Genomic DNA, 23721 nt, shown 5'->3' on the forward strand with positions numbered 1-23721 from the left:
GAAAAAGAGGAGAATTAGCAATATCAAGCTATTCTGCTCTAGGGTTGCTCTAGGAAGGTAGTAGGAGAACGGAAATTCATTGCACCAATAAGTTTTTCTGTTTTTGGGAGGCTTATAGAGTTACAACAACAACATACTCAGCAGTAATTCCCACAGCGTGTACCTTATTGAAGGTAAAGTATACGCAGACCTTAACTCTACCTGATGGAGATAGGTTGTTTCCGGAAGGCCCTCGGCTCAAGTAACTCAGAGACTTTTAGAGTTCGACTGTGAAATTTAGAGGAGGAATCTACATGGAATTCTCTCAGTTAGTACTTTCATGGTGTCAAACTGCTTTGGCTACCTATAGAAATGATCTTTAAAACCAAAGGAAAATGTCATAAGTTTGGCTCATTCAATGGTTTGTGCGACTCCGTTTTTATTGAAAAAACTTTTTCTTTATATAGTAATAGTAAGATGGGGTAGATTAGTTTAGATGACTCACAGTAGCTCTACTTCACAAATAATCACATCCATCTAGGCCTAGCCTTAAGTCCCAATCAGGTCTCTATGTGACTTATATTAAGTGAGGTTTAGTGAGTGTAGTAGGTCTCAATGTCTACTGGTTATTGGTTCATAAATATAGGAGTTTACTCCTATCTTAACCAACCCGCGGCCCCAAAAAGAATTGTTTAATGACTTCTAATTTAATAAAATGTGCTACTCTGCCTTAGGAGTATTAATAATGAATTAGTACAAATTTAGAGTTGAGGCTGAACTTAGTCCTGCAGCTAGGTTGATCTTTCCGTTCATTTTATGTCTAGGCTTTTAAACCCTGTTATGGAGTACAAATAATGGATTCATTGATTGGGCACACGTATTGACAGAAGAAAGAAACTTTGTGGTTGGTTTATTTGAAATGTAAATCTAAAGAGAGAACTATGGATATAGAGGACTCAAGTACTCGATCCAACTAGTTTGGGATTGAGGCGAGGTGCTTTTGTTGTTCTTAGGAATGTAACGTAAAGTGACAGGTTCAACTAAAAATGTTAGCTATTTACCTTTGCTATTCAGGTATTAATTTGTAGTTTGCTTGCCAAGGACTATAATGCTTCCATTACAATGTCAAAAAAGTTTAATTTGAAAGAAATCCTGTGAGATGCATTCTTTTGGACCTCTACAGATTCTAAGAGGAGATTGTCACTTTAGTTACAGTTTGTTCATTCTTTGTCATAGTAGTTGTTATCTATACATCTTTCATAAATCGTTTCCGAGTAAAATCCAAACTAAAATTTTACTTCATTTCTACTCATAAATTTAGGAATTTTTATTATAGACCCTTCATAAACTAAATCAATGATTAAAAAAGTTTGTCTCTTGAGGAATTAACGTGTCTGTGTGTATTGATAGGTGGCATTGGCTGGCTTAACGTCAGAAATTATTTTCTTGAAAAGGCTTAACGTCAAACTAATATTGTAGCCTTGTCTTCTTTTACCAAGACAATGAACTATATTTTTCGTTTCTATTAGATAGCTGACTTTCTATTTTTCTTTTCCAGGTAAGTGTGTAAAACACCAACTTTACCAAGTGGTTGAAGTCCAATTTATAAGAGTTCTTCTGCATTAGCACAACAACTATAACATACCCAGTGTGATCTTACAAGTGGGGTCTGGTATCTTTAGCATGAAGCTTATTGCACGGTTAAGGCCCGTCCATACCTATACAGCTCTTCGTGAAATTATAGGGCCTCTGCAATCTCGTTCGTTTCAACCTGATTTTGTTCCCAGAGATCCCAATGCCAAGCCCATAAAATACAAATATCCTCCTGCCTATGATCCATATGGCCCTAGGCCTGAACCATCAGACAAGGTAGTTCAGCTTGCTGAACGTATTGCTGCTTTACCCCCAGAAGAGCGTAGACAAATCGGTCCTTCACTCAGAGAGATATTAAGACACCCTAATTTGAAACAAATTCAAGTAGAAGGCATGGATTTGGGTGCAACAGGTGGTGGACCGGCAAAGGCTGAGGAGAAGAAGGCAGAGAAAACAGTATTTGATGTCAAGTTGGAGAAATTTGAAGCAGCTGCGAAAATCAAGGTGATCAAAGAGGTTCGATCCTTCACGAGTCTAGGTCTGAAAGAAGCCAAGGACCTGGTCGAAAAAGTTCCTGCTATACTTAAGCAAGGAGTAACCAAAGAGGAGGCTAGCGAAATAATAGAAAAGATCAAAGCTGCTGGAGGATTTGCAGTTATGAAGTAATAACCTCTGCTGGATTTAGCAGGTTTTCTTATCCTGCCATCCTTAGTTTGTTTTGTAAGAGAATATGCCAACTACATAGTTTCTAATTTTCTATGTTAGAATTTGCTTCTTGGATTATGAATTTATAATTATCTCTGTCGGGCTAGGGCATATTAGAAGCTTCTTTATTTTGATGAAGCAATCAATAATATGATTTTGGAGTCAATTGCGAGTATACGAGCTTGATGAATGTAGAGAACATCTAGAATAGAATCAGAATAGTTGGTTCTCTGTGAAGGTTCCTTGCTTTTACTGCTTTAAATCCATTACACAATATAGGCGTGGTGAATGGTGATCATAGACTTATAATCTGATCTTTCGGTCGAATGATGAGAATTTTCGATAATTTTTCTCTTATATGACAGGTTAACCTCTTTCCCGGAATCACCACACTGAAGTTGTTTCATTAGTGTTGTGTGGTACCCCCTCATAGTTCCACCAGAAAATTCCGGCAAATTTTTGCCTTCGTAACCTTTTTTTCTGGTTCCCTTATTTTCTCTCTGCCCCCCAACAATTTGTGTAATGCATTCTGACTTTATACTTTATAGCATCCCATGGGCAAAACTTGCATTGCCTTTTGGTGAACCTTACTACCAATATGGCCTGTTTGTACAGTTTGCTTGTTCATTAGCAGGGTGCTGCTACTAATGAGAAATCTCATGACTAATCAGTTAGGAAATTATATCACATATATATGTGTTTCTAAACCAAGCATTCACCTTACATTCAAGCATGGAAACATCTAGAAAGATTGGGTTATAGTTTGTTCAATTACAAACATGTCTATTCACTTTAATTAATGGTCTTTAAGATTTGTATTTTGGAAATAATTTTTAAAAACATTCTAATCGTTATTATATATAGCAACATATACAAAATGTATTTTATGTACCATCACTTTAGTTATAATTAAAAAATGGAGTTGATGGAATTAAGTGTTTGAGATGGAAAGAGTCGGACTTTTTTCTTATTATCATGACAATGAAAGTTGTTCATCGATGTGAAAAGAAAATTAGTAAGAATATGAGGAAAATTAATATTTTGATTCTAAATTTTTCTTTTAAATTCTTTAATATCTTATATGTATACCGACAGGTTGATATCCATTTCAATTAAGTAACTGTTCAGATCCAAATATAAGAACCATTGTTGTATATATTGGATTTTTTAAAAGCAAAACTAATAAAATATTTTTATTAAATTAATTAAAAAATATATTATAATTTTTTATATTAACAATTATATATTATAAAACAAATTGTTACAAAGAAATCAAAATTAGAAAGATGTATGTTATATCGTAAATCACCAAATTTTAATTAAATGAAAATATAAAGTAATACATTTTATAAATGTAAAGAAACAATAATCAGAGACTGCAAAGGAGAGTAAATAAGTAAAGTATTGACAAAGAAGGAAAACAGGGATAAAAGTCACTCCTTTCCTTCACTTTTACTTGTCGACGTTAACATATCAAGAAAAAAAAATCTTCTTCTTATTTTACTCTTCATATTAATTATTCATTTTCAAATCATTTGCTGAGGCTATTGAGACTATACACCAATAAATATGGATATTATGATAAAATATATATTTCATTTATTAATTCTCAAAGAACGTGAAAAGTCAAAAGTGACCAAGTTATGTGTAGGAGAATTAAAATAAATTTTGGTACAAATTTGCATTACTATTGTTCGTCCTCTCTTCACGTTTAAAGTATTAACAAAGAAGGAAAACAGAGATAAAAGTCACTCCCTCTGTTTATTTTTACTTATCTACATTAACATATCAAGAGAAAGAAACCAATATGGTAATTATTAATTGGTACGAAATTTCAATTATGTTGATTGTGTACATACTTGTATACATGTTATTCTTTTTCTTGTATTCCTTTATTTATCATGGGGATCATCAAGCTAGGCAACACAAGAAGAGTGGGGAGAATCATGCAGAAGGGGATGGCCATTAATTTCCATGGAATTAATCAGTGAATATTTGTGTGTTATTATTATTAATTTTACCCTTTACATTAATTACTCATTTTCAAATTATTATCGAAGGCTATTGAGACTTACACCAATAAATATGAATATTATGGTAAAATATATACTCTCTCTGTCCCATATTACTTGTCACTTTCCCTTTTGCACGCTCCTTAAGAAATCAGAAATAAAAGATGTATTTTACTATCTTACCCCTATTTCTCTCTAATAAATATATTCTAATCAAAATTGACTATTTTCAAGAACATTTATTACTAAGGGTAAGATGGGAAAGATTTAATTAATTTTATCTTAGTTTTGTAAATGAACAAGTAATTTGGACATATATTTTTAGTAATGTGGCCAAGTAATATGGGACAGAGAGGATAAGATGTGAAAGATTTAATTAATTTTATCTTGGTTCTGTAAATGAACAAGTAATTTGGACATATATTTTTAGTAATGTTGAGTACTTCATTTATGAACAAGTAAAAGTGCACGGAGGAAATAAATATGTGTCGGAGAATTAAAATTGAAGTGCATACTTGTATACATGAGCAGAGAATAAATATTCAGTACTATGACGTATGTCCACGTGGGATAAAAAAGCAGTTTAGTAATGTGGCCAAGTAATATGGGATGGAGGGAGTACTTCATTTATTAATTTTAAAGAACTTGAAAAGTCAAAAGTCAACAAGTATAAGTGCACGGAGGAAATAAATGTGTCGAAGAATTAAATTTGAAGTGCATACTGTATACATGAGAAGATATAAATATTCAGTACTATGACATATGACCACGTGGGATAAAAAAGTAATTGATTAAAATGTACAATTTATATAGCTTGTGGTACAAATGTCTATTGCAGTGTTAGTCCTGTATTCACACTTATATATATTAGAAACAGAAAAGAAGAAAAATATAGAATAAAAAAATAGACATATATTTTTGGTAATGTGACCAAGTAATATGGAAGAATGGAGTACTTCATTTTTATTAATTCTTAAAGAACGTGAAAAGTCAAGTATAGTAATGTGACCAAGTAATATGGGACGAAGAGAGTACTTCATTTATTGATTCTTAAAGAACGTGAAAAGTCAAGTAATGTGGCCAAGAAATATAGGACGGAGGGAGTACTTCATTTATTAATTCTTAAATAACGTGAAAAGTCAAAAGTGAACAAGTAAAAGTGCACGGAGAAAATAAATATGTGTTGGATAATTAAAATTGAAATGCATACATGTATACATGGTAAGAAAATAAATATTCAGCAAGAACGTGAAAAATCAAAAGTGAACAAGTAAAAGTGTGGAAATAAATATGTGTCGGAGAATTAAAATTGAAGTGCACACGTGTATATATAGTAGAATAAATATTCGACTATGGTATATATCGACGTGGGATTTATTAATTCTTAAAGAACGTGAAAAGTCAAAAGTGAACTAGTAAAAGTACACGGAGGAAATAAATTTGTGTAGTTAAAATTGAACCGTATATGATACACGAGAAGAGAATAAATATTCAAGAAGAACGCGAAAAGTCAAAAGTGAACAAGTAAAAGTGCACGGAGGAAATAAATGTGTCAGAATTAAAACCTATTATACGTTCTTAAATATTAAGTACTATGACATATGTTCACGTGGGATATAAAAATAGTTGGATAAAGTGTACAAGTTATATAGCTTATGGTACAAGCATTCATTGCGTTTGTAAAGCTTATGGTACAAGCTGGAGGAGCTGTGTTCGTCCTCCCACCGTGCTTATATATAATAGAAAAATAATATATATATAATATATAATATAATATAATAGAAATAGATGGGTACAACATGGAATGCTCTATGTATAATTTATTAATGCTATGTTGGTCCTCCTTTGACACTTATATATAATAGAAATTTATATTATTAGAAATATAGATATAATAGAATATAATAGAAATAGATGGGTACAACATGGAATGCTCTATGTACAATTTGTTAATGCTATGTTGGTCCTCCTTTGGCACTTATATAATAGAAGAAAAATATATGGGAAGAAAATAACTATTTAGCAAAAACATGAAAAGTCAAAAGTGAATAAGTAAAAGTGCACGGAGGAAATAAATATGTGTAGGAGAATTAAAATAGAAGTGCACACGTGTATACATGAGAAGAGAATAAATATTCAGTATTATGACATATATCCACGTGAGATTTATTAATTCTTAAAGAATGTGAAAAGTCAAAAGTGAACAAATTAAAGTGCACAGAGGAAATAAATTTGTGCAGGAGAATTAAAATTGAACTGCATATGTCTATACATGAGAAGAGAATAAATATTCAGCTAGAACACGAAAAGTCAAAAGTGAACAAGCAAAAGTGCACGGAGAAAATAAATGTGTTGGAGAATTAAATTTGAAGTGCATACGTCTATACATGAGAAGGGAATAAATATTAAGTACTATGACATATGTCTACGTGGGATATAAAAATAGTTGGATAAAGTGTACAAATTATATAGCTTATGGTACAAGCATTCATTGCGTGTACAATTTTTAAAGCCCATGGTACAATCATGGGAAGTTGTGTTCGTTCCTTTTACCACGTTTATATATAATACTAGTAATACATGCGGGTCGTGTGATGCGCGGGTCGAACATGTCTATTCATTTTAATTAGCCAGTCTTTAAGGTTTGTATTTTGAAAATAACTTTTAAAAACATTCTAATTGTTATTATATATACAAAATGTATTTTATGTACCATCACTTTAGTTGTAATTAAAAGTCTTTGAGATGAAAAGAGTCGGACTTTTTTATCATTATCATGACAATGAAAGTTGTTCATTGATGTAAAAGAAAATTAGTAAGAATATGAAGGAAAATTAATATTTTGATTCTAAACTTTTTCTTTTAAATTCTTTAATATTTTATATGTATACCGACAGGTTGATATCCATTTCAATTAAGTAACTTTTCAGATCCAAACATAAGAACCATTTTGGTGTATATATTGGATTAAAATATTTTTATTAAATTAATTATAAAATATATACAATTTTTTATATTAATTGTTACAAAGAAATCAAAATTAGAAAGATATATGTTATATCATTAATCACCAAATTTTAATTCTAAAATGAAAATATAAAGTAATACATTTTATAAATGTAAAGAAACAATAATCAGAGACTGCAAAGGAGAGTAAATAAGTAAAGTATTGACAATGAAGGAAAACGGGGATAAATGTCACTCCCTCCCTTTACTTTTACTTGTCGACGTTAACATATCAAGGAAAAAAAATTCTTCTTCTTATTTTACCCTTCACATTAATTATTCATTTTCAAATTATTTTCTAAGGCTATTGAGACTATATACCAATAAATATGGATATTATGATAAAATATATACTTTATTTATTAATTTTCAAAGAACGTGCAAAGTCAAAAGTGAACAAATTATGTGTAGGAGCATTAAAATAACTTTTGGTACAAATTTGCATTGCTATTGTTCGTCCTCTCTTCACGTTTAAAGTATTGACAAAAAAGGAAAACGGGGATAATAGAAATAGAAAAAAAGATAAATATAGAATAGAAAAATAGACATATATTTTTAGTAATGTGGCCAAGTAATATGGACGTAGGGAGTACTTCATTTTTATTAATTCTTAAAGAACGTGAAAAGTCAAATATAGTAATGTGGCCAAGTAATATGAGACTCAAGGAGTACTTCATTTATTAATTCTTAAATAACGTGAAAAGTCAAAAGTGAACAAGTAAAAGTGCATGGAGGAAATAAATATGTGTCGGAGAATTAAAATAGAAGTGCACACGTGTATACATGAGAAGAGAATAAATATTTAGTACTATGACATATATCCACGTGGAATTTATTAATTCTCAAAGAATGTGAAAAGTAAAAAATGAACAAATTAAAGTGCAGGGGGAAATAAATTTGTGTAGGAAAATTAAAATTAAACTGCATATGTCTATACATGAAGGGAATCAATATTCAGCTAGAACACGAAAAATCAAAAGTGAACAAGTAAAAGTGCACAGAGGAAATAAATGTATCGGAGAATTAAATTTGAAGTGCATACATCTATACATGAGAAGGGAATAAATATTAACCACTATGATACATGTCTACGTCATTTTTATTAATTCTTAAAGAACGTGAAAAGTCAAGTATAGTAATGTGGCCAAGTAATATGAGTAGGGAGGAGTACTTCATTATTAATTCTTAAATAACGTGAAAAGTCAAAATGAACAAGTAAAAGTGCACGAACGAAATAAATATGTGTCGGAGAATTAAAATAGAAGTGCACACGTGTATACATGAGAAGAAAATAAATATTCAGTACTATGACATATATGCACGAGGGATTTATTAATTCTCAAAGAATGTGAAAAGTCTAAAGTGAACAAATTAAAGTGCATGGAGGAAATAAATTTGTGTAGGAGAATTAAAATTGAACTGCATATGTCTATACATGAGAAGAGAATAAATATTCAGCTACACGAAAAGTCAAAAGTGAACAAGTAAAAGTGCACGAAGGAAATAAATGTGTCAGAGAATTAAATTTAAAGTGCATACGACTATACATGAGAAGAGAATAAATATTAAGTACTATGACACATGTCTATATGAGATATAAAAATAGTTGAATAAAATGTACAAATTATATAGTTCATGGTACAAGAATTTAATGCGGGTACAATTCATGAAGCTGTTGGTACAAGCTTGGGGAGCCGTGTTCGTCCCCCCCGCCCCCTCCCCCCCCCACCCCCAAGCCGCTTATACATAATGAAAAAATAGATAGAAATATGAAATGAGCTACCCAACTTCTAGTTTAACCAACAAAAAAAAAACTAATCTAAGTCAAACCATAATTGATGAAAAACTTCAAAATCACTCCTCAGTTCTTTAAAAAGCTTTAAAAAGCAGTTTCAACTTACAACTTCAAAAAGGAGCAAAGTCACAAAGCTTAAAACATAAGATATATATACTAATAATTAAATTTTGAATAATGTTGGAAAAAAACAATTAGTTAGTCGTTGTTATGAGATCACCATGTCTTAATTATTTGGAATATATTTATCTTGTGAATTGGATGTTTTGAAGGTAATGGTTAATTAGTCATTTTAGTGGAAACTAGAATTAGTATGGATTTGTGTTAATTCGGGTAATATAATGTGTGTTCTTTTTTTAAAATAAAGGAAAAAGGCCCAAATATACCTTGGACTATGCAAAATTATCAATTATACCTTGCTTCGATTAAAACCATTTCATGCCGCTTAATTTAAAGTCACATTTTGAACACGTAGTGATTTGTGGTGCTACTAATTTTTCATCTGTAAAAAAGGAAAATGTAGGTTAACTTGATAACGACAAGGATAGTTTTGATCTCAATTATAAACAGAGGACAAAAATAGACGATTTCGCATAGTTCATCTGTAAATTTGAACATTTTCCCCTTAATTTATATAAATAAATTCATTAAATTTTGAAGTTGCACGGTTTGTAATATTATTTTATTTTGCCAATTTGGGTTAGTTTTGACGCCTCAAGATTGAACAACACAAGCCAAAATAGGTCATGGTCTAGTCCCTAACCTTATCAACGTGAGTATTTTATTTTCTTAAAACCATCTGTTTTCTGATATTTCATCAAATCAATGAATGCATAACATACATTTTACTATCAAGGAAATAGATTAGATTCCTATTTTTTCCAATCTTAATCAGAAGTCTCGGATTCCGGTGCTTCCTCTTTAAATAAATCTTATGTAGCACAAATATGATTAGTTGGGTCAGTGAACTCCAGAAGTCAAACAATTAAATAAAAATAGAAAAATATAGCATGTATGTCTCGCAATTAACTGTGATAAATTCTCATACATGATTCCGGTGCTAAAATGCAAATACTTTAGATATCTAGGCATTGTTTCAAGAAAATGAAATGATAGATGAAAATGTTACTCAAAGGATTAGAACCGGATGATTGAGTGGAAAAGTGCTACCGGGTATTATGTGATAGAAGGATGCCTATTAAAGTGAAAAATAAGTTTTATAGAACAGTTATAAAAGTGGCAACGTTGTATGGTAATTAATATTGAGTTGCTAAAGTCTAACATATCCACAAGATGAATGTTGCCAAGATGCGAATGCTAAGATGGATGTGCGACAATATAGGATTAGATAAGATTAAAAATGACTAAAATGGACTATATTCACCAGAAGGTCAAACACGAGAATATCGCTTGAGATCGTTTGGACATGTCCTGCATCGACCTACTTATGCACCTGGCCCTGGGTGTGATGCTATAGAAAGTGAACGTGTTAAAAGAGAACGAGACAGACCAAAATCACATGAAATGAAGTTGTTTCGAAAGACTTACAAATCATGATATCAGGAAGCCGCGACTTTTGTAGGACCAAAAAAAAAAAGTTGAACCAAAATAATACAAAAAAAAAAAAAAAAATAAGTAGTTTTCACGCACAAATTTTGTGCGTGAAAGGACCAAACTGCAAAATCGACAGTTTGGCCTTTCACGCACAAAATTTGTGCGTGAAAGAGCAATGTTCCATCATTGCAAACAATTTTGCACTTTCTTCCTATTCCAAAAGTCATAAGAGAATTAGTTGTCCATATATTTATGGAAAATAATTTATAAACACTCAGTATTATACTAATCCAATTAATTATATATTCATGTGTACTTACATCTACTTAACACGAGTCCGGAACCAAAATGACTCAATAAAAAACCAAGTGAACTAAAATACCCCAACAAAAAAAAAGTTACAAAACTATCTTTAGCGCAGTATTTTACTGCACTAAAGAATATTTTTTTTTTTTTTGCATAGCGCAGTATTTTACTGCGCTATAGCTAGCACTAAAATAAAAAAAAAATTGGTAAACTTTTTTTTTTTTTGGCAACACTTAGTAATCGGAGCCTACTTAGTGTTTTTTCCATACTTTGACTAATGATTAGTCGTGTGTCAAGACTCCGAAACTTCAATATTTTATATAGAACCTGATATTTTTTTCTGCGTACAATAATGTCAAGACCCGATTAGTCTTGACACACAACTAATCGTTGGTCAAAGTATGGAAAAAACACTAAGTTTTTTCAAACAAAACTTACTTCGGGCACCTTTTGAACCCCTAAAATGACGATCCGAACGTCTACGTATCCTTGATGTATTGAGCCTACATTATTGTACGCAGAAAAAAATATTAGGTTCTATATAAAATATTGACGTTTCGGAGTCTTGACACACGACTAATCGTTGGTCAAAGTATGGAAAAAACACTAAGTTTTTTCAAACAAAACTTACTTCGGGCACCTTTTGAACCCCTAAAATGACGATCCGAACGTCTACGTATCCTTGATGTATTGAGCCTACATTATTGTACGCAGAAAAAAATATCAGGTTCTATATAAAATATTGAAGTTTCGGAGTCTTGACACACGACTAATCATTAGTCAAAGTATGAAAAAAACACTAAGTAGGCTCCGATTACTAAGTGTTGCCAAAAAAAAAAAAAAAAAAGTTTACCAATTTTTTTTTTATTTTAGTGCTAGCTATAGCGCAGTAAAATACTGCGCTATGCCAAAAAAAAATCTTTAGTGCGGAAAATCGCGCTAAAGGTAGTTTTGTAATTTTTTTTTATTGGGATATTTTAGTTCACTTGGTTTTTTATTGAGTCATTTTGGTTCCGGACTCGTGTTAAGTAGATGTAAGTACACATGAATATATAATTAATTGGATTAGTATAATGCTCGAGTGTTTATAAATTATTTTCCATAAATATATGGACAACTAATTCTCTTATGACTTTTGGAATAGGAAGAAAGTGCAAAATTGTTTGCAATGATGGAACATTGCTCTTTCACGCACAAATTTTGTGCGTGAAAGGCCAAACTGTTGTTTTTGCTGGTTGGTCCTTTCACGCACAAAATTTGTGCGTGAAAACTACTTATGTTTTTTTTTTTTTTTTTTATTAGTTTGGTTTAACTTTTTTTTTTTTTGTCCTACAAAAGTCGCGGATTCTGATATCAGTGTAGGCTTAGCTACAGATATGATATAGTGGGAAAAAGATATCTACTAATTAAATATATGTTTAGATTTGTTAGAGAACTTCTATTACAACACTTATATTTAATTTTATTTAGTATGATAATGATATGGACTTAGTTTAAATGAAGAAAATAAAAAAAATTTGTACAACTGATCCAAATTTGTTTAGGACTGAGGCGTAATTATTGTTGTTGTAACCATAATTAATTCTATTCTCCTCAAGTTAACACTTAAACTATGATAAACTAATGAATTTTAACATGGACATTAAGTGTGATTAATATTTCTTTTTCTTCAACGCTCAAATATTGGTTATTAGTGTCTCTTTTCTTCAATGCTCCTTAAAGTATTGGTTATTAATATTTTGTTTTCTTCAATTCAATGCTCTTTAGAGTTTTTTTTTTTGTTTACTCTATCATCTTTATATTCTCCTCAAAAACTCTTAAATGAGCTAAAAACTTATTTGGCAATACCACATGAAATGAAGTTGTCTCGAAAGACCTATAGATCATGATATCAACGTAGGCTTAGCTAAAGATATGACATAATGGAAAAAAGGTATCTACTAATTCAGAATATGTTTAGATAGATATGTTAGAGAACGTCTATTATAAAACTTATTTTTAATTTTATTTAGTATGATAATAATATGAACTTAGTTTAAATAAAGAAGTGAAAATTTGTAAAGCCCATCCTAACTTGTAGGATTGAGTTGTAATTATTGTTGTTGTGACCATGACTAATTCTATTCTCCTCAATTCAACACTTAAAACTCTGATGAACTAACGTAATTTGACGTGGACATTGAGTGTGATTAATATTTCTTTTCCTTTAATGCTCTTTAAAGTATTGGTTATTAATATTTCTTTTTCTTCAATGCTCAAGTATTGGTTGTTAATGTCTCTTTTCTTGAATGCTATTTAAAGTATTGGTTATTAATATTTCTTTTTCTTCAATGCTCTTTAAAGTATTGTTTTTTGTTTACTCTATCATCTTTATATTATCCTCAAAAACTCTTAAATGAGCAAAAAAAAAAAAAAGAAGCTTATTTGGCAAGAACCCATTGGTCACTCAAAGATGACACCATAAATAACCCTTCTTAAAAGTAAAATAAAATTCCCAAAATACCCCTCTCTCCCTCTCCACTATCTCTTCCTCATCTCCAACAGAAAACTATATTGATTCAGATTCAAGAACCCGCCGCTAAAAATAAAATATGAAAAGGTCGCATGGAATGGTTTGGACTGTCTTGCATCGACCTACAGATGCACGGTCCATAGTGTGAAACTATAGTAAGTGAAGGAATTAAAAGGGGACAAGATTGATCTAAAATCAAATACAGAAGGAAGTTGTCTCGAAAGACCCATAAATTCTTGATGTCGATGTAGACTTACTTAAATATGTTACACAATAAAAGAAACAAATCTATATAGGCGATACCTATTAATTAAGATATGTATTAGACTTATTAGAGAACTTCTATTATAAATCTTATTTTTAATTTTATTTTATCTAGTATAATAATGATAAAAGATTAGTTTTTCAACTTGTTAGGGCTGAAGCGTAATTATAGTTGTTGTTATCATGATTAATTAGACTCTCCTCAATTTAACACTTAAACTATGATAAACTAATGTATTTTGACGAGGACATTGAGTGTGATTAACATTTGTTTTCCTTCAATGCTCTTTAAAATATTGGTTATTAATATTTCCTTTTCTTCAATTCAATGCTCTTTAAAGTCATGTTTTTTGTTTACTCTATCATCTTTATTCTCCTCAAAAACTCTTAAATGAGCCTAAAGCTTATTTGGCAACAACCCATTGGCACTCAAAGATGACACCATAAATAACATTTCTTAAAAGCAAAATAAAATTCCCAAAATACCCCTCTCTTCCTCATCTCCAACAAAAAACTGTACTGATTCAGATTCAAGAACCCCTCACCCACTAACCAAAATCAAGAAACCAAAATTATTAAAAAAAATATAAACAAATAACCTTCAAATCCAACTTCACAGCAAAGCATTTCCTATCAGTTTAGTGTTAAAAAGACTCTGTCTTTGTTGCTTCTTCAACGCGCCATTAAAAAGGCCATTTCATAAAACAATAAACAATATGAAAACATCATGATTCTCACGTCCCACATCTCTTAACTTGGAAAAAAATTTCAATCTTTAACCCCATTTCCATCATTTTCTTGAATTAGTCTTTACTGGATTTTGGTTATTCTTGTAATTTCAATCCAAGAATCCAATAAAAAAAAAATCATTTTTTTATTGGATTCTTGGTACATTTTAAAACTCTTTGTTAAGGGAAAAATTTCCATCTTTACCCCATTTCCTCCATTTTGTTGAATTAGTCTTTACTGGGGTTTGGTTATTCTTGCAATTTCAATTCAAGAATCTGAAAAAAAATTAAATTTTTAGTGGATTCTTGGTACATTTTTCTATCCATGTTCACCCCATTTACCCCATTTTGTTGAATTGGTCTTTGCTGGGGTTTGGTTATTCTTGCAATTTCAATTCAAGAATCTGAAAAAAATCAATTTTTTATTGGATTCTTGATACATTTTTATACTAAAACCATGACAGAGGTTCTTCATTCCTCTCCTTCATCTTCTTCTCCTTCAATAACTACACCTACACACAATGGCACAATTTTTATAGAAGAAATTAGTGGTTCTGAAATTGCTGTTTGTGGTGGTGATAGTGAGGAAGAAATAGGAGAAGAAGAAAGGGAAAAAGGGAGAGATAAAGAAAGAGATCATTTGTCATTATTAGCACTTTTGGTTACATTGTTTAGGAAGAGTTTTTGGTTAGCTTGTAAAAATAAGGAAGGAGGAGGAGATTTGTGTGGTGGTAGGGGTATGGAAATTGGATGGCCAACTAATGTGCGCCACGTTGCACATGTTACCTTTGATAGGTTTAATGGATTTTTGGGATTACCCGTTGAATTTGAACCTGAAGTTTCCACAAGGGCACCCAGTGCAAGGTACATTGTTAGTTTTTTTTGATGAAGTTAGTTACAAGATTTTGAATTTTTTTGTGTTTTTTCTTGTTGGTGGTATTGTAATGTTGATATACTTTGTGCTGACTGGATTTAGTAATTCATTATTTTGGAAATGTGGAATGAAATGCTTTACTATTGTTAACTTTTTGATTGTTGATGAGTTTTAACATTCAAAATTCTGATGAAGTTATTCACAATTTTTTGATTTTTTTGTTTTGTTTTGTTTTGTGTTTTTTCTTGTCGCTGGTATTGTAATGTTGATATCTTTTGTGCTGACTGAATTTAGAAATTTATCATTTGCAAATGTGGAATGAAATGCTTTCCTCTTATGCTATTTGTTTCCTACTTTGATTGACGTTGTGAAGTTTTGGTGGCTTAGGTTTGTGGTTAAAGTTATAAGCAGATAGTTTGTGTTTTCTGCTGTCTCATAACATTGAGTTGTAGAATTCTGTTTAGGCTTGATAGAAAATTTCAACCTCAATTATGGAGTTTGTGTAGTCATTTAGGATCTTAACTAAACTGCTTCTGTAAATGGTATTCAGTTTATTAGGGACTACTTATTACTAATCAAGAGAGATTGAAGAAGTCGCCTAATTATTACTAGATGGTTTTGACTTTTGAGTTCATTTTGATTTTTCCATTCAGGTAGATACCATTTGATACGTCATTCAAACCTTATCTTAAAGGCTACTTTTTATGTCAATATAGTAAAGCAATGTGAAACCCATAATGCAAGTGATAACTTAAAAGGTAGAGAACCTTAAGAATATATGGTTCTTCATGAATAGCAGCCAGTCCTCTGTGCTATTGACACCTCGTTGGTGCTCCAAAAAGTTGCAAAAACGAACAAACATGCACCAATACGCGGCAAAAGAATTTTCCTCAAAACCATCCGATTCTTTTCTCTCCAAATGGTCTGCAGTTGTGCTAATGAAGCTATTTACCATGCTCTACTTCTTCTTTCTCTTGCTTATATATGCAACTTAGTAGCATGCCTTTAGTGGCTGCGATGATCACTGTATGCTGAACAGGTTGAGCACATTCCACCATAGTTGATTTGCCACTTGACAATGTAATAGCAGATGGTCCACACCTTTCCTAGATCTCTTACACATAGCACCGTCTAACATATGTTTTTTTTTTTTTTTCCTTTGAATATTCCCTTTTTATGAAATTCTTTTTTTGTTGAATAAGGAATGAATTATTTCTGTTATGTTGTCCTTCACCGTCATTGCTAGATAAACACCATTGTAAATCCATCCGGTCCCTGTGCCTCGTTACTAACACAATTGTAGACTGCTCCCCACGCTTCTTCCTGTGCGGACTCCCTTTCCAATCAATCTTTCATCTCTTCCCTACTTGACTGAAGTCTATTCCTCCAAGATTGACCTCCAATTTACCTCTTTTGTGTACATCTGTGTAGAAACTCACGATCAGCCCTCTTGCTTTATTTTTCCCTTGTAAGTTGTCCTCCTACCACTGTTGCTCTACTAAGTTCCTCCTCCTATTAATAATGGCTTGGCAGTGGAAAAATGTGGTATGTAATTCCCTATTAGCAATAGAAATTTAATTGTTTGCAGTTATTCTCATTGTATAGAATTTGTGGGAAAGATTTATCGGGATATTACGCTTGGGAATCAAATCCAAGGATCCTTTTTTTTATTTTTTTATTTTATACATCAGTGGTATTGGTGGTGTGGGGGGGGGGGGGGGGACTTGTCTGCACCTTGACTAATTCACTAGTAGCCTGTTAAGTCCACAACCACAGTTTGCTAAGGTAATTCTCCCCGCTAAAGTTGGAGAAGATAGACTCGCACCAAGTTTCGTAGTTTAGATTCAAACCTAATAACGCCAGGTTATCACTTCTGTGCCTCAACCACCATTCCATCCCATCGGAGACATCCTAGGATCCATTTTAAGAGAGAGTTCTTACATTTACACTTCTTTTGTTGGCTTTGTGAACCTAATATAGTTAATAGAGATTGTGGTGAAAGATGAAGGAGATGACAATTCATCCTTTTTATTAATTGAATCTCTAAGTTTATCTTTTTCATGGAACTACTTACAGCAAGTTTCTGTGTGTGACCGTTATTGTAATCTTCAAAGCGTCCCTTGTTACGAGAATAGACATTCAATGTGGTAAATATTGTTATGGATGAAATTCATCTGTCAAATACAAGTAGATGATATACTATGTCTTTGTTGTATTTTGACTCTTAACTGTAACCTTTAAACAAGTTAGTGAACTGGCTCCTTGTAAGTTAATTTCTCAGTTCTTGACCATATTTCGAACTCTATATTTAACCTCAGATAACAGTTAATAATGTACTCTTCACTGTGAATCTTCTTTTTTGAGAATAAAGGTGGAGTCCTAGTCAATCAGCCATATAAGTGGTTCATCCAGTAGAAAAGAAAGTAAAGACAATTAGCAACGAAATATGGAAAAGAGATTATCTCTGTGGGTTTTGCATTATAAGATTACGGAGCAAGTTATATGCAAACCAAGCAGCTTAATGTATCTCTAGATTATGTAAACGTTCAAGTATTAGTCTGTGGGATGACTAGAAAAAAGTTTTTTCTTTTCTTATAAGGACTATTAGAAGGAACATATTGAATGTTAATAATGTTAATCTGTATTAGAGGTCTTGAAAGCGTCTTCATGAAAAGAAACTGCTATCTTCATCAATTTTTTTTTATTTTTTATTTTTGTTAAAAAAACTTCATCAAAAAGAAACTGCTACAATTGCATTTTTCTGGTACACGAGTTGCTTGGACTTTTTAAGGATAGAAAATTATTAGGAAAAAATGGTATGACATCACTACTATTATACGTCATATAGATTTTAAACTCTTGCTGTGGTATTGATTTTGATATTCTGTCTGTAGTACCACTGTATTTGGAGTGTCAACGGAGTCCATGCAATTGTCATTCGACTCCCGTGGGAACAGTGTCCCAACTATTTTACTTCTAATGCAAAGGCGTTTGAATGCTCAAGGGGGTCTACAGGTACATGCCGTGTGTTGTCTCGTTCCTTCTAATATTCAAAATCTTGCATTAACAATATTATTAGTGCTATCACTTAATAAATGTTCATTATCATATGCGAGTTGTTTTTATTATGTGAGCAGGCAGAAGGGATTTTCAGAATAAATGCTGAAAACAGCGAGGAGGAGCTTGTTAGGGAGCAATTAAACCAGGGAATAGTTCCGGATGGCATTGATATACATTGTCTGGCAGGCCTCATTAAGGTATGCCTCTTCAACAACACTCTTTGAGTAATCTTATCTGAGATTATTTCGTCCTTTGTGCATGCACAGAAAAAATGTTGATATAGGCATTAATGTATATACATGCAGTTCACTCGTGCACATGTGTGCGTGTGAACACACACACGCGCGCGCCTACTGGTGCTTTGGAAAACCTGCTATGTGCTACAAATCGCAAATTCATGATTAAAAGAAATACTTCCATTTTTTTAGCATATACTCTCCGTCTCAATTTATGTGAAGGGGTTTGATTGGGCATAGAGTTTAAGAATGAAAGGAAGACTATTAAAACTTGTGGTCTGAAATAAGCCATAGATATTTGTGTGGCTATAAATCATCTCATTAAAGGTAAAATTGAAAGGTTAAAATTATATTGTTACTAAATATATAGAAAAGTGTCATTCTATTTGGGAAAGGAAAGAGTCACATAAATTGGGACAAAGGGAGTAATATGATACCTTGCTCAAAATTATGCTGCTGATCATAGTTGGGACTAGTATAAATGTATACTTCTTGCTGCCTATAATGCACTTCTGCGCCTGGCAAATTAATGATGATCCTTACGTGGCTTTTATTTGTTAAATAATTCGTGCCCCCGCTCTGAAACGAAGGCACGTAGACAATTTGTACTTTGGGGGGGGGGGGGGGGGGGTTTGCACACTCATGCTTCTAACCATTGTGGATTGTTTGAAATAGAATGGTTGTGAGCTATTTGTACTGGGAGATATAGTCAATATGAAGTTGGTTATCTTAACTTAAGTGCTATAAATATTGGGTGCACAGGGCACTCGTGGGTGGTACTATACAGGTGGCATTTGGTTATTTTAGCTGCCACCTAAGCTATCACCATATTTTTGTTTCTTTTGGAGTTTAAAAGGGTTTGAACACGAGCAAGCAATAGAAGTGTTGTAACCGTCCTCCTTGCTAAAGCAGTGTTGATAATAAGAAAAGTGGAAATAATCAGCCTACTCTTCGCATGTTTTCAGAGTTCTTGGTAACTCAAGGCATCGACTTTTGATCATATCCTAGAATTGATGAACATATAGAGATTTAGATTTCTATTTTGAAGACTCGTGTTGATTAAGATTGACACAACTTAGCCTTTCCACAAAATTGCAATGCTCACAAGAGGTTCAATAATATTGATAACCTTGAAAGCGCTGGCAAGCTGGTGGAAGACAAAAAGATAATCTGGGATCATATTTTGGAGTTCTATAAAATAAATTATTTACTGAAAAGGAAATATGGAGGCCAAAGTGGATAGGTGACAATTCCATTTCAAAAAAAGTTTATAGGTGACAATTTATAAAAATGCCATTCTTTTTTTCCCCTTATTAAAAAAAAAAGGAAAAAACTTAGTTTTTATTTGCTTTTTAGATTTTACCTCATTGGCTGCTAGATCATGTGATGGATTAGTGAAGGCAAACTTTTAGACGCTTGTAATTCTTAATATGCACCTAATTAAAACAACTTCATTTTATGTCCTTGGTAATTTTGTGAGGAAATGTCCTGTGACGTTCTGCTGTAAATGTAGCATTTACGTGTCATGGTTTCTATGGCGTTAAGAGTGATCATGTCATCATTGCCACACTTTAGATGTTTCTGCTGTTGAGGCAAGAAGAAACAAGGGACGGCCTTTCTCTTTTCTTGGTATATTTATGGGATAATTACATATTTGGACTGCTCTAAAACATAATTGCCAGTAAATGTTTATGTTTTGTATATTAAATATAAAAATACCTATAATATACATAATCAACGTATAGGTTTTGTATATTTTGGCTAGCGCCCGTAATTAATTTGGGCCAACGGGCCAAAATGAAAAAGGCCCTATATTTATTCTTGATCTGACTTCATGTAACTTAACAGGCTTGGTTCAGGGAACTCCCAAGTGGGGTGTTGGACACTCTTTCTCCCGAGCAGGTCATGCAAGCCCAATCAGAAGAGGACTGTACTGCGCTCGTGAGACTTCTGCCACCGACAGAAGCTGCTCTGCTGGACTGGGCTATCAATCTCATGGCTGATGTTGTCCAGGAGGAACACCTCAACAAGATGAATTCGCGCAATATCGCAATGGTGTTTGCTCCTAACATGACACAGGTGGGCTATTTGTCTCGCAGACACATTGTTGGCATTTTCTCTTGGTAGTGGAACATTTAGTAAATACCTTAACATCTACCCCCATCCCGAAAAAGAAAAAAAAATAGCAAAATTATACTCCCTCCTTACCAATTTATGTGCACCGTTGGACTAGACACAAAGTTTAAGAAAGAAAGTAAGACTTTTGAAATTTGTGGTCTAAAACAAACCTTAGACATTTATGATAATTTTAAAGTTAAGTTGTTTCTGGGACAGACTAAAAAGGAAATTGTGCCATATAAATTGGGACGGAGGGAGTAACTAACAAGGGGAGGAGGGGGTTCTCTCCTCAGTACTCCGCGTAAAACATCCATGGGGCAATTTTTGCCTTCTAAGCTAAGATTTTATAACAAAATGCAAAAGAATGACTTGAAATTTGGAAGGTCAGGTGTATGGTTTTCGATAGTTATTTCTTTAAACTGGCGCACAATCTTTCATGTGAATCTACTCCATAGCTTTTGGAAGAAAAAGAAAGAAAAATACCACAATCTTTTAGAGCTAATTGCTATTCTTATTTCTTCTTTTCTTTTTTAAATCAGTCAATTAACCCTCTGAGCCATTAAACTGTTCCTTGCAGATGGCAGATCCATTGACTGCACTGATGTATGCTGTCCAAGTAATGAATTTCTTGAGGACACTCATCGAAAAGACCTTAACAGAAAGAGAAGATTCCCTTGTTGAACCAAATTCTGTCTCTAACCTAGACCGGCCTGATGAGAATGGTCGTCAAAGTCCACCACTATTCTCTTTGGAGAACTCCAATGAATCAAATGAACCAACTGAGCAGGCGTACACTGTAGACGAACCTGATTCAGCCAGTGTTTCTGAATCATCTAATCGAGTAGATAACATCACTGATGATGAATATCTTAGTTATACAACTTCTTCAGAGGAATCCGATGCTTGTGAAACTCCTATTCATGTTATTAATATCAAGGCAAGAGAAGCCTTTGTGACAAAAACTCCAAATCTTGAAGAGGACACCCAAAGGATAGGCCAATCAAGCGATTCTAATCAGACTAAGGATGTTCTGAAAATTGATTTAGAGCCAATTGACAATAAATCAAAAGGAATAAGCAACTTGAGCCGTATAAATTCAATGACAGAGCGGACAGAAGCTTGGCGGTGAAGTGGATTGAAAAGCTTTCGATGCTGACTAAGATGGTAACAGTTTCTGTTTGGTTGTGAAAATGTGAATCCTAACACTTCATGTATGTGATTTAGTGTACTGTGGGTGGTTTGTTTAACTGGTTACGGTTTGATGTGTACATTATACTGTCTATCTTTCTGAATACTAGAAACGCGAATATGACTTGATCTGCACTTGCACAATGTGGATGTGTGATGTCTATTTCCTTGTACCTCATTGCCTAATCTCCGCGGAGGATCAATGCTTTTACTTTTCTTGTGATGAGTCGTATTTGGTATATATGTTAGAAATGCTGATGCTTCAGGACCACAATCAAGATAAAATTTCTCATATTCGGATGCTATAACATTCTCATAATTAGCAAAGACTGATCGACGAAAACACCCTTAACTAAGAAAAAGTCAAATTTTTGGTTGGGACCAGTATTTTTGTGCAATAAACTCCAGTGTAGTGGCTAGTCATTGGATCCGCTGGGAATATAATCTGCTAGTTGAAAACTACAGACATTAGTATACCATTTTAGATGTGAAATATATACTAGTTTAGGGTGTATCTGAAAATTGACAAAATCCAGCAATTTTGACAATCAAATGAGAAATCAAACTCTGGATGTGTTAGTTATTGGTGTATAACCTTTCAACAATCACATCAAAAGATACTTATGGAACACTACTTCAAATTGCATGATGAGATGAAAAAATACAAGAAGTTGCTGAGGTCCTGGAGACTTTTTAGTGCTGTCCTCATTTATGTAAGTGGCTTTGGATCCAACCACTAGATTTTTCTCATAGACACCTTATAAACAAATAAATAAGTGCGTTTACTTTAGGTCCAACAATTATTGAGTCTTTTCTTTTTTGTCAGGGATTATAGAAAATTTAGAGAACTTTCGGATGGAAAAATTATAATAACAATATGGAACCGAGACATACTTAAATGGAGCGAAATAGACAGTGAAAATTTATAGAACCAATCCCAAACTTACTTGAGATTCAGGCGTAGTTGTTATAGTAGTTGACTTTTTAATGATAATAGTAGCTCTCGAGCCGGCTTGCGTACACTTCTATGGGCTACTTGCTACCTCTCAAGCTCCCACCAACACATGTGTAGTAATTTTCTTTAATGATAATAATGGCGTCGGATTCAGTTTGTATGCATCTCGACTACTCTACCACGTACTTGATACCTCCTACTAGCGTAAGTACTGTGTAACTCTGACCCAAAGAAAGCTTAGACAGATGAAAAGAAATGATCTTAACCCTCTAAGATTTGCACCCGCTTTATTGCCTCTAGATCACACCCTTGGTGTGTCCTTGTATGGAGGTCTGGAAAATGTCTTTCAAAATTTTCAATATTTGATTGACCAAATTTTCTGAAATTTTTTTCTTTAGAAAAAACAAGTTGCTTAAAAATGAGTAAATTAACTTCCCCAAGAAAATAAGAAATACAAATTTCATAGGTAACGTTCCACACTAATGGTATCTTCCCACCATCCAACACACCCGCCCTCACCACCACCTCTACCCCACCGCCACCCCCAATGTTTTCCAAGATTATACACTCATACTTTTGGGAAAATGTTTTCTACTTACTTACTGTACACCAACAAATAAATAAAAAAATCACTTACTTTCCGTGAAAATTCTTTCCTTCATACCAAACACACCCTAAGTTTATCATTCACAGTCTGTAGTCCTGTTGGACTTGCAGTATATTGCAGTATATTCCAAACGCGTAAAAAGTAGTTGAATAATTTGTTATATGTATTTATATCAATGGCTACTAATAAACGATAAGGAGAGAGAAAAAAGAAAGAGAAAAAAGGGAGA

General features: G+C 32.8%; 2 protein-coding genes across 2 annotated transcripts; both read left to right on the forward strand.

Moving 5' to 3' along the window:
- The first annotated feature begins 1457 nt into the window (after window positions 1-1457).
- On the forward strand, window positions 1458-2452 carry LOC132062928 (uncharacterized). Its single transcript, XM_059455390.1, has one exon. The coding sequence runs from the start codon at window positions 1663-1665 to the stop codon at window positions 2236-2238; it is 576 nt and encodes a 191-aa protein (XP_059311373.1). The 5' UTR covers window positions 1458-1662; the 3' UTR covers window positions 2239-2452.
- An 11677-nt stretch (window positions 2453-14129) lies between these two features.
- Window positions 14130-22103, forward strand: LOC132065480 (rho GTPase-activating protein 5). The gene is made up of 5 exons (XM_059458894.1): window positions 14130-15318; window positions 18223-18343; window positions 18466-18585; window positions 20473-20703; window positions 21320-22103. Exons 1-5 carry the CDS (start codon window positions 14912-14914, stop codon window positions 21869-21871), a joined length of 1431 nt encoding a protein of 476 aa, XP_059314877.1. The 5' UTR covers window positions 14130-14911; the 3' UTR covers window positions 21872-22103.
- The last annotated feature ends 1618 nt before the right edge of the window (window positions 22104-23721 follow it).

The sequence above is a fragment of the Lycium ferocissimum genome, chromosome 7, assembly GCF_029784015.1.
Source record: "Lycium ferocissimum isolate CSIRO_LF1 chromosome 7, AGI_CSIRO_Lferr_CH_V1, whole genome shotgun sequence".
In the NCBI taxonomy this organism is placed as follows: Eukaryota; Viridiplantae; Streptophyta; class Magnoliopsida; order Solanales; family Solanaceae; genus Lycium; species Lycium ferocissimum.

Excerpts from the sequence above, each read along its gene's own strand:
- LOC132062928 (XM_059455390.1), top strand. The coding sequence starts at position 1,663 with ATGAAGCTTATTGCACGGTTAAGGCCCGTCCATACCTATACAGCTCTT.
- LOC132065480 (XM_059458894.1), top strand. The coding sequence starts at position 14,912 with ATGACAGAGGTTCTTCATTCCTCTCCTTCATCTTCTTCTCCTTCAATA. Across the intron at positions 15,319-18,222 it reads ACAAGGGCACCCAGTGCAAG|TACCACTGTATTTGGAGTGT; the intron begins GTACATTGTTAG and ends TTCTGTCTGTAG. Across the intron at positions 20,704-21,319 it reads TTGCTCCTAACATGACACAG|ATGGCAGATCCATTGACTGC; the intron begins GTGGGCTATTTG and ends TGTTCCTTGCAG.